Source organism: Elephantulus edwardii, unplaced genomic scaffold (assembly GCF_000299155.1).
Source record: "Elephantulus edwardii isolate Elephantulus edwardi_28Jun2011 unplaced genomic scaffold, EleEdw1.0 scaffold00052, whole genome shotgun sequence".
NCBI classification, from domain to species: domain Eukaryota; kingdom Metazoa; phylum Chordata; class Mammalia; order Macroscelidea; family Macroscelididae; genus Elephantulus; species Elephantulus edwardii.
This window is the reverse complement of record NW_006399802.1, coordinates 3549040-3560531: the sequence shown is the minus strand read 5'-3', so window position 1 is coordinate 3560531 and position 11492 is coordinate 3549040. Positions and strand designations below refer to the sequence as shown.

The window sequence follows — 11492 nt, the reverse complement described above, 5'->3', positions numbered from 1 at the left end:
AATGAAGAAATGGAAATCCAAAGTCTCTGTCAATGTTCATTAAAATTATTAAAAAAAAAAAAAAAGAAATGTGCAAAGCACTGGGACCAATAGTTGATTTAAAAAAAAATAGATATAATTACAGATACAAGAGAAAAACATGGATATAGACACAAAGGAGAGTGTCTGATGATGGAAAAAATTGCTACAACATCTGATAAGATGAACTAAAAAACTCCACACTTAACTCTACAGTGACCACCAACGTACAAAATATCTCACTTCATGAAGTATAAACATTGGTGGACACTTAAAAATTGACTTGAAGAGGCAGGACTACTCTGCTCAAACAGCTGACATGTACCTGTGCTCTCACATCACTCTAGACCTGATGTCAGAGGATAAGCATTTCCAGTAATCTTTATCATCTTAACAACTACTTATTTTCATTTGTATAAGTTCATCTTGCTAAATCCTAATCTTAGCAGCTTAATGAAAATAATGTCAGAGATTAGAGTATATAAATAATTACAAGCCAATAATAATGAGAGGGTACCAGTAAAATTCTCAGAATGAACACAGGGCAAATAAAGATCAAGTCATTAGTGTTATACCACCTTTTAAATAGAGAAAACTACAAATCAACCCCAGGAAAAGAAAAAAGTTTGATCTCTCCACCTTAAATAAATTATCTAAGAGCAGGCCTGCACTGAAAACAGAGAGTTTAATTTTATTTATTACTTACTGCTACTTTCATCTCCATACTTATAAATACAAGTTGGGTTTGCAGGACATAAAGTTGAGAAGGTTGGAGGAACAATATCCAATATACGCTGATGGTAAGACAACCTACAATACAAATAAAACCTCGTGAAGTATCTTTTATCAGTTCTACTTTTCAATAACATTTTATCTGGAAAAGCAAAACCTCCAATACCCAGAATGCAGCTAATACTCAAGAAAATAAAGGGGGAAAATAAATTCTGTAAGCATTTGTCTAAGCCAGCAGACCCAAGCTTAGGTTTACTTCCAAACTGCAGCAAGATGTGAGTCGTGAGTTCATCAGCCTGATAGTCAGGATTTGGGCTGCTGATGGTAGGAGTCTGGGGAGCTGTGCAGCAATGTGAGCTACCCTGGCAGCCCAGAACATACAGGGCAGTGGGAAGAGATCCTCTGAATGGTTTAGAGACCAATTATTAATTGTATTAATAAGCAAATCTTGATAATGGGAGAAAGGTTTCATTGTGGCTGAAAAGGTATTTCTAGTCATTGCAAAGGGAAGGCAAGAAAGAATGAGATACTGAGTTAGAACTGAAGGGACTAAGGTGAACTGAGGTTATGTGTACATGTTCACTAAACAGACCTAGAAATAATGACATCTCAATAACGGCAAGAACATCATGTGTCCAGATCTTGGTTATTAAATGCCACACTGTACTACAGTGGGAAAGGAAAACACAGGATGAGCCAAGAACATTTTGTTTCAGAAAATGTGGAACTGCTCAAAGAATGATGGGAATGATGAGAGAGAGAGGGGAGAGGGAAAAGGGCACTAAACGTTGGACAAATCAGGTTCAAATGAGCACCAAAATAAATGATAACAGTAAGGGATATAGTATACTGATGCAATTAAAAAAGGGGGGCAAAAAGAAGTTTTATATTAGTCTGCGAGCTGGAAAATGTAGATGGAAATGGAGTAATAGAACAAAAGAATTGCCATCTGGTAATTGTCATAATGATGGGGATTGTGGCGGCTAAGGCTATTGGGGGAAGGCCAATGAACAGGATTCTCGGGTAACCTCTGAACATGTTCCACAAAATACTACTAAATTACAAAAGGGAAAAATTGTGAATTTATGGTGGAGGAACATGGCAGACACTGACATATAAGCCAGAGATAAAGGCTTTCGTCACAGTGGTGGAATTCCTATGTCTCCTATACTGACTATGAAGCACCAATAATGCAGGACCCAGGTGTGGTCATGAGGAAGTATCAGGGCAACTCAGTGAAGGTTTATACTCTTTAAAACTGATCAGGACATGAGAGACAGATAAAGAATACCAAAGAAGTCAAGACTGAAGGTGTGTGAAGAGAATGACAAATGTGAGACATATTCCTGGAAAGAATTTTGAACCAGAAAAGAAGTCATTGTTGCAGTGAAGCTGACAAAATATTAATCCCTTTGTCAACTGTATGGACATATTGTGCCAAAACAGATGCCATGATTTGGAGGAATATATTTTGGTTACACAGAAGAGTATCTTTGTTTTGGAAACATACATAATAGAAATGAACAGTGACCAAGATACTGTGCTGCAACACACCTTCTAAAAGTTCAGAAAGAGATCACTGATGGATGAAAAAGAAGGGAAAAGAGTGCTAGAGGAAATGCAGCAAAACCTTAACAACAAAGGAGTCCAGGTACAGAAAGTGGGGTTCTTTATACTATTCTGAAAACTTTCTATACATTTGAATTATTTCCAAGTATGATATTAAAAAATTTTCTGTTTTGGTTCGCAGGAGAATCCAGATAGCAATGGGTGCTTAATCTTTTCAGCTTAAAATGGAATACCATGCAGCACTCAGGAGCAACAATTTAAAAAATACTACATAACTTGGAAGAGACTGGAGAGCACAAATACTGCATAAGACTATTGTTGTATGTGAAGGATTACTAGTAAAGTATATATGTGGATACAAGAGGGGAAGGGGTGGGAGTGGAAGGATGAGGATGGGTAAGGGGCAAACCACAGGGTTTCGGAGTTTGGTGGGTAGAAGGAAGAGGGGAAACAAATGGGAAAGATGCAGTGGGGACCTGAAAAGACTACCTAATGATGGACAAGGTCCAATGGTGATTGATTTTATAATACATGATGCATGGGAATGACTGTATGAAACAAAATATGAATAAAGAAAGTGTGAGACACAATGTACATTAATTTTGAGAGCAAACTTATACAAAATTTTTAAAAAAAACCCATTACTTAAAAAAAATGGAGATGCAAATATTTGTATTTTTAAAAAATTATATTCTGGATACATATCACTCATGTGTGGAGGAGAAACAACCTGCTATGTTAGGAGACCTAAATTAAAGAAGAGCAAAGACTTTACCTCATACATTTTTCCAGTACTTCTCTTACAAACTTTGGTTTGGGAGTTTCACAATCTTGAGTAAGACAATCTGACCTAATAGGAAATGAAGTTTTATGAATTCTTACATAAAATTAGCACTTATAGCTAATTGTACCTAATCACAAAGAGCTTCCTTCTACTTAAATTATTTATAGTTAAATAAAACATCAAATCACATAATATTTCAGATGATGAAGCCGGCTTCCATGTTAAGAGTTTTAAATATGAACAGTTTTAAAGAAACTGTTAGAAAGTGCAGAGGAAGAATAAAACAAAAACCACAACTTACCAATCTTCCCAACTCCAGCGGAATTGGAAGTTACTTAGATGATGAGAAAACCAATTAATAAACCTGTATTGAAGGAGGGTGGGCAGAAGAGGATAAGTAGTGCAATTTATAACAGAACTTAAATAGTACTCCAAACATTTAAAAAAACAAACCAACAACCTTATTTTATATGAAAAGTGCACCCTCCTAATATGGATTTATCCTTTCCATGCAAATATTAACTTTTTCCCCTTCAAAAATTAAGTCTTCTACCTCATTCCTTCAAATAGTACTATTCTTCCTAAGCAAATAACATTTGTATGTCTATTTTGTGCCAGGTACATTATGCTTACAGAACTTAAATCTCACTGTATCTTCCAAGAACTAATTTCTCCTATAGTAGTAGACAATGAAACGGAGGCCAATAAAGACAAATACTATAGATAAAACCTAATGGCAGAACCACAGTATGTAACTGTTAGGTGCCAACGGGTCAGTTCTAACTCATAGTGAGCCTACGTGCAACAGAATGAAATCAGGCCTGATCCTGAGACAGTCGCACAATATGTGCTGTGTTTACTTGTCCCAGTCATTGTGTCAATCCATCTCATTGAGGTTTTTCCTTTTTTTTGGCTGACTCTCTACTTTTCCAAGGACTAGTCTCTCCTGATAATATACTCAAAATATGTGTGAGACAGTCTCACCATCTTTGCTTCTAATGAGCATTTTGTTAGTGCTGTGATGTGCCAATGAGTCTGAACTGACTCAGAACTGACCCTCCAGCTGGTTCTTAGATAGAGGAAACTGAATGGAAGGAGAAGCCCACCTTTCTCCCAGGGAGCAGCTGGCAGTTTCAAATTGTGTGCCTTTGGGTTGGCGGCAAAGCTAGCAGAGAACATGTTTGACTTCTGTATATTGTCCAATGCTATGAACTTTCTAAGAACCTGATAAGCATCTACAGAATACATGGTTTAGGGGAGCTCTGGTGGCCTAGTGGTAAGGAGCTGCAACTACAATCCCAGAGGCGCACGGTTAGAATCCACCAGATGCTCTGCCGGGGAAGGAGGGACAATCTCCTCCTGTACCAGTCAGATCTGATTTGATGGTATACTCACACAAAAATAATAAAATAAAATTTAAAAAAAAAGAATACATGGCTTAAGGGGACTGTCCAGTACAACTAGTCGTTTCAGGAAGTAGAATAGGACAAAAATCACAGATTTCCTAGAAAGGAATCACTCACATAATTTTTATTTCAATCACTGAAACTACTCACAATAAAAAGGTAATTACATAGGATGGTCCTTAATATTTTTTTAGTTATGAAATGTTAACAATGACTATGAAAAGATCACTGACAATAAAGAAAAAAGTTTAGTATCTATTCTGGTCCAATTTGGAAACTGACAGAGATAATAAAGAATTGGTTCCAGATCACCATAAGAAAACAAATGCCAAAATTAACTGAATCACATGATTTTTTGTTACATATGAAAGTTATAGATACACTATACTGTAGAGTATTAAGTGTAAACAGCATTATGAAAAAGCTTAAAATATTTTGAGAATTATAAAAAAGTGACCTAGAGAGCACATACTGTTGGAAAAGGGTGTTAACAGACTTGCTTGATAAAAATTGCTTCAAATTTCAATCTGCCAAAAAAATGCCGTCTCTATGAAGCACAATATGAAGCAACAAAATGAGGTACTAAAGATGGTGACTCGGATCTCTCCCAAACTGTGACTTCAAAGGGGCACCCAATTATCAGAGCTATAAAATTCTAATATGATCGTTTTGTGTAAACTTAGTCTTGGAGTTGCAGACTTAACAAGATTTTCAATGTAGAAGTTATTTTAAAATTAGGCGTGTATATGTAACTATATATATAGATAAATACACACATAAATAAAAATGCATACATAAATGGTGTAAAATATACGACATAAAACTCTTCTCCTCCGGACCTGGGGGAGGGTTTGTAAAACAATGAAAGAATCTTTTCTTTTACTTTTCCATAATTTTTGGACTCATGTACTTATAACTTGTTAGTCAAATTTGTGTCTTCTAGGTTGCAACACCCCCATGATACATCTTCAAGGATATGTACATGCACAGCCAAGCACAATCAATAAGAGTGCATCTGAATTCCAAAATCAATCTCCATAATAGTCTATGTGTTTCCTACTGCCAAAGGGGCCCTTTAGAGTAGTGAGAGAAGATCTTCACCCTGAAACCCACAGCGTCCCTTTTCAGCAGGAAGTAGCTAAGAGAATACACCGTCCCCTTTTCCTTATGACTCAGGGTGAAGTCTCTCTCAGGGAGGAGTGATAGGGAATGGCAAAGGATACACTGACAAAGAAGATTAATCAGAACAGGCTTTGACAAGCACTGTGGCATTTGGACAAGAACAAACTGGGAGGAGGGTAGAGAGAATAGTGCAACAATGAATGAGTGGAAGCCCAAAATCTCTGTAAATGTTTATGAAAATTAATAAAATATAATTATAGAAAAAAAAAAAAAAAAAAACTCTTCTCCTCCATTATTTAACCTATTTTAAAAGCATTGTGTGCTGCTGAGTTGGGAATGACCCAGAAATGACCCTCCAGGGAGTTTTCAGAGACAGAAATAGCAAAGGAGGAGACTTGACCATCCTTTTCCTGTAAAGCAACTGGTGAATTTGAACCATGTGCCTTTGGGATAGCAGCACAGCCCTTATCACTAGGCCACCAGAGCTCTAGCTCATAATCAATTACAGGGAGAAAAAGAAAACTCCATCAAAGGACTAAACACTTAAACAATGAATTAAATGGTAAAAACCTCACTGTGGATATTTAATACAGAAAATTCACCGGAAAACATGTTTTATTCTTGGGAAATGTATTATTTTGGAGATGTGACTAAGAAAAAAATCACCTTGGGAATTCTTAAAAAGGCCAATGTGTTGCTAACCAAATTGTGTTTCAAGATAAAGAAAGAAAAATATAAGAACACTTGGTCTGGAAATAAAGCAATCACTTACCTGTCTACACATGTAGTATTCATTGTGTCCAATCGCATGTATAACATTTCAGTTGCCTGTGCAAGCTGTGAATCGGAAATTAAGGAAAAACTACCTTCCCCTAAAGTATAGCAGAAAAACCAAGAATGCTTCCTAAAAGTTTTTACAATAACTAAGAATTCAGAAGGTCTTTTTATGTAATTGACCTCTTCCCCCCCCCCTTTATTGTAAAATAGATTATCTTGGTGAGTAAGAAAAAAGTAATTTGGAAATCTTGAGAAGACAAATGTCTTGCTAACCAAATTGTTTTCTAAGACAGAGAAGTTAACACTTGAGGAATTCCTGATACATAATAAATGTGATTTGTATACATCTGTGAAAATGAAAAAATTCTCCATGCTTCTGGAGCAGATATCCATTTATTTATTAGTGTTAGAACACTGTTTTTATAAGCAATACTTAGCAGGTTTTCATCAGTCAAACAAACCTCTAACCTCCAGGAGATCTAAGAAAGGCCATGTTAGCTTAGGAGGAGATGACTTCCCCCATTCTCTCTTCACTGTAAAACTGAAAATACCAAGCTTCTTCATAATATTTTCTTGAAGTTCTTTAACAAAACAGTGGTATATTTACAGACATATATGTTTCAGACACCCACATGCATATGGACAATCGCCTGTGTGATCTACTGCCTCTGAAAACCTGCTAGAGTCAGCGATGAGCTGGTTTCAACTGACAGCATGAACTGAATATGTTAATATATATACATATATTACAAAAACTGTTTCTGAATTGAAAGCTTTTAATCTGGAAGCAGAAATGTCAGTATTTTAAAGCCAACAGCCAAAAAGAGAAAGTTTAAAAACAAACACAAGGATACAACTTGAGGCAGAGAACCAGGCTGAAGTCTGCAAAGTTCAATGAGAAGTGTTGTGTACATCACATCAATGTGTGGGGGAGCTGGAAGCTGAAAAAGCTCTGCAAAAATCACCTAGAAAAGAATCATGAGTCAGAACTTATCAACTAGCTATGCGCTCCCACTGCCAGAAGCCCTCAGCATGCTAAAGCCTGACTCTAACTGCTCTGCATTCAAATGGGGAAAAAAAGAGAGAATTACTTTTTAATTTTTAAAATGGCATCTTTTAAAATACAAAGATCTACATTTCTATAATTCAGTAGTATACAAGATCAATGCTCACTTGGCCTATACTCTAAAAGTATACAATTTGAACTTTGGAGCTATCAAAGTTGATTCACACAGCAAGAGGAACTGAGGAACTCACTAGTGTCATTACAATTTCATTACTACGAGTAATAAGAACACTTATTAGAAGGTAAGGATGGGAAACAAGATTATCAACTAACTCGTTACATACTGTAGCACACATAATTTTAAAACAGTTACCCAAAAATTCTCTTGGCAGTTCAAGATTTCTTTGTCTTATCATCTGCTCAGAAACTATTGCTTTCCACCCTCTGAATGTAATGGTCAGATCAGGTGCCTGTAACTGTAAGCTTTGGTCTATATTCCCTGCTCTCACCACTCCCTATGACCCTCCCTTTCCTGTACTTCAATATGATGGATTTCTACATATCTTGCAAAATAAAAACATCACTTGAAATTTTACTCTACAACAGATAGATTACTGAGTCAAATTTATACCCTAAGCATATTCTCAAGTTTTGTAAAGAAAGGATAAATACAAACTTTTTTAAAAAAAACCCAAAACCATGCAAATATAAATTAAATCTTAGTAACACATCATACCTATGTCTATGTACTCTATTTCATGAATACTTTAACATATTTAACACATTTGATGAATTCTATCCCCATGAGTACCAAGTGAAAAACTTGGTTTTGGGGCATATAAGTCTCTGTACAAGTTGTTTAATAGAACACTAATATTCTGTTGCTTTAATATGGAGTCAAAAGCAATTCTACTGTTATTACTTGCAAATCACCTCCCTCCTTTGACTTCTAAGTATATATAAGGGTTCATACTTCTCCTTACCTGTAACATAGGGAATAATATACTCAGGAGTATGTGGTAAGAATGTCAGATGAAAACAGTTAAAAGTAGGTTATCTGCCTAAAATATATAAATGTTCAGAAGTATTTTAAGCAACTTACACAATCATTATGTGGACAATGTGCTGTTAGAGCTATAAGTAACTTACATTACCCTTGATAACTTTCCGTGAAAGAAGACATACTATATAAACATTATGCCAAGTAACTCAAAATTCCATTTTGACTAGTAGTTTCAACCTTCTCTTTACTAATTAATACAGCCGAGACAGCACCAAAGTGACAGCAATTTCCTTGCTCTTCTGTTACTTTTCAGTGTGTGACAAGTATATTTTGGGGGGTGGAGGAAGCACCAAGAATAGACTGTACTTTAAAGGCAAACGATAGATTCTGAAACTTTGAAATGTGTTATGCATACCTCAACTATGTGGTAGTTCAGGGGGATCTTGTTCTTTCCTGGATAGCTTACTAGCTGTGCAGCACTGTAAAAAGTGTAAATCACACTTAGTAAGTAAACAAAAACACATGAATAATCAAAACTGTTTCAAAAGCAGTATGTTTCGATATAATAAAGAAGTCTCTTCTGCAAAGTTCTGTATTTCAGTTGGTTTACTTAATTATGGCCAAACTGTTCTACAAGGAAATTTCCAATGCAAACAAAATTCCTTGGAAGATCAAAGCAGTCTGATAATACTAAAGAGTGATAGGGCATCTATCAACTTTAAATGGCAAATACCTATACAAAGAAGCCTGCACATATGTACATTATTATGAAGCACCTAGAAAAGGAGTATATGAAGGTGAAGAGATAGACATTAGTCATAAGAAGACAGGGAGTCAGAAAGAGAGGAATTCTTATATTCTTTACACAGACATCATTAGAAGCTCTAGTCGTCCAATAGGTTAAGTGTTTGGCTGCTAACCAAAATGTTGGTGGTTCGAACTCACCCTACTCCCTAGGCAAAAGACAAGTCAATCTGCTTTTACAATATGTGTAATAGTCTCAGAAACTCCATGGAGAGTTCTACTCTACTGGGCCTCCATATGTCAGAGTTGAACCTATGAAAGTAGGTTTCTTGTTAGGTGCTATCAAGTACAACTCATAGCAGTCCTATGAACAGGAAGGAGACCTGAGCTCTGTCCTATCCTGTGCTGTCCTCATTGTCCTTGATTTACTTGAGCCCACTGCCGCAGTCACTGTGTCAATGCATCTTGTGAAGGGTCTTCGTTTGCTGATCCTCCCTCCACCTTTCTAAGCATGCTATCCCATTCCAAGGAATAGCCTTTCCTAGGCACATGCCCAAAGTATGAAAGGAGATAGGTTATACATATTATTTAGTTTCGAACACATAACCAAAACTTCTCTCAGAGCGTACCATGAAAATAATCTTACCAAGTCTTTCTTTCCTTCCAGTGGGACTTAATGATACAGTGAAGATTTTCTTCTATCACAAATCTTTCCACAGAATGACTTCCTGGCATAACAGGACCCTGGAAGAAAACAGAAATGTACACATTTACAGATATAGAAAAAGTATTTTCTTCCACTGGTATCAATAAATACTTGAGTGCCCATTATTCCCTCAAGAAAAGCATTAAGTTTAGCATTATGGATAATAATTTTGAAGATTTAAGACTCTGTATTTCAGCAAATTTCAATGTGCTATTTATTTACATCTACAATAAAATCAGATTGCTGGTTTCAATGTCCATCCTATTACACACCATACCTACCTATCAGTTCACATAACAATTAGCTGAAACAAACAATGAATATATGTTAAAGGCCTTTTATAGTTTATTTTAACCTTGAGATTTCATTACTTTCCTCATAAATGCAGACAGAAGTCACTGAAAGATGTCTACAATAGATCGTTTTTAAAAACCTGCAAAATATAATCTACCCGATGTTTAAAAAATATATGCCTAACCAAGAGGTTCAGTATATAATGGGGCTCGTAATGATGACTCTGCAATCTCTACATGTTTTAAATAAACATCTTTAACAGCTTGTTGTTGTTATGTGCCATCGAGTCGCTTATGACTCATAGCAATCCTATGTACAACAGTCCTAAACCCTGCTCTATCCTGTGCCAATTGCAATGCCTATGACACACCCATCCCGATTATCCCAGTCACGAAATCAATCCACCTCATAGAGGGTCTTCCCCTCCTACGCTGTCCCTCCACCCGTCCAAGCATGATGTCCCTCTCCAAGGAGCTGTCCCTCCTTACAACATGGCCAAAGTATGTCAGATGAAGCCCCAGAATCCTTGCCTCCAAGGAGCAGCCTGGTTTAACCCTCTCCAGGATCAATTTGTTTGTTTTCTTGGCAGTCCATGGTATATTCAATACTCTTCTCTAGCACCACAGCTCAAAGGAATCAATTCTCCTTCTATCCTCCCTAGTCATTGTCCAACTCTCTGATGCATAACAAGTGATTGCAAAGACCACAGCCTGTATCAGACATACTTTAGTCTCCACAGTGACACCTTTGCTCTTCAGTACCCTGGAGAGGTTCCCTAACAGCAGACTTTCCCATTGCAATACGTTTTTTTGATTTCCTGGCTGCTGGTGTCAAGAGTGTTGACCATGGAGCCGAGCAGACTAAACTTGTTAGCAATCTCAATCTCTTCACCATCCATCCTGATGGTGCCAATTGGTCCAGTGGTTAGAATCTTTGTCTTCTTGACACTGAGCCTCAATCCATACTGAAGGCTGCAGTCCTTGACCCTGTGCTACAAGCACTTCAGGTCCTTGTCAGATTCAGCAAGCAGGGTTGTGTCATCTGCATAATGCAGACTATTAACAGATCTTCCACCAATCCTGACACCACACTTCTCCTTATAGAGCTCAGCCTCCCGATAATCTGCTCTGCATACAGGTTGAAAAGGTATGGAGGTAGGACACATCCCTGGCGTACACCTTTCCCAATTTTGAACCATGCAGTGTTTCCCTGCTTTGTTCTGACGAATGCCTCTTTGTCCAAGTATAGGTTTCACATTAGCACAATCAAGTGTTCTGGGATTCCCATTCTTCTCAGAGTCAGCCACAGTTTGTTATGATCCACACAGTCAA

At 36.9% G+C, this 11492-nt stretch overlaps 1 protein-coding gene across 1 annotated transcript in view; it reads right to left on the bottom strand.

Annotated features, from left to right (window-relative positions):
• NCBP1 (nuclear cap binding protein subunit 1, 80kDa) overlaps positions 1-11492 on the bottom strand; it is a 44445-nt gene that overhangs the window by 11871 nt on the left and 21082 nt on the right. The window contains exons 9-15 of the mRNA XM_006886869.1: positions 9808-9905; positions 8833-8896; positions 7263-7373; positions 6404-6468; positions 3405-3467; positions 3095-3169; positions 725-828 (exon numbers count right to left, since the gene is read on the bottom strand). Of these exons, the coding sequence (XP_006886931.1) occupies positions 725-828; positions 3095-3169; positions 3405-3467; positions 6404-6468; positions 7263-7373; positions 8833-8896; positions 9808-9905 (580 nt within the window). The remainder of the gene's footprint in view (positions 1-724; positions 829-3094; positions 3170-3404; positions 3468-6403; positions 6469-7262; positions 7374-8832; positions 8897-9807; positions 9906-11492) is intronic.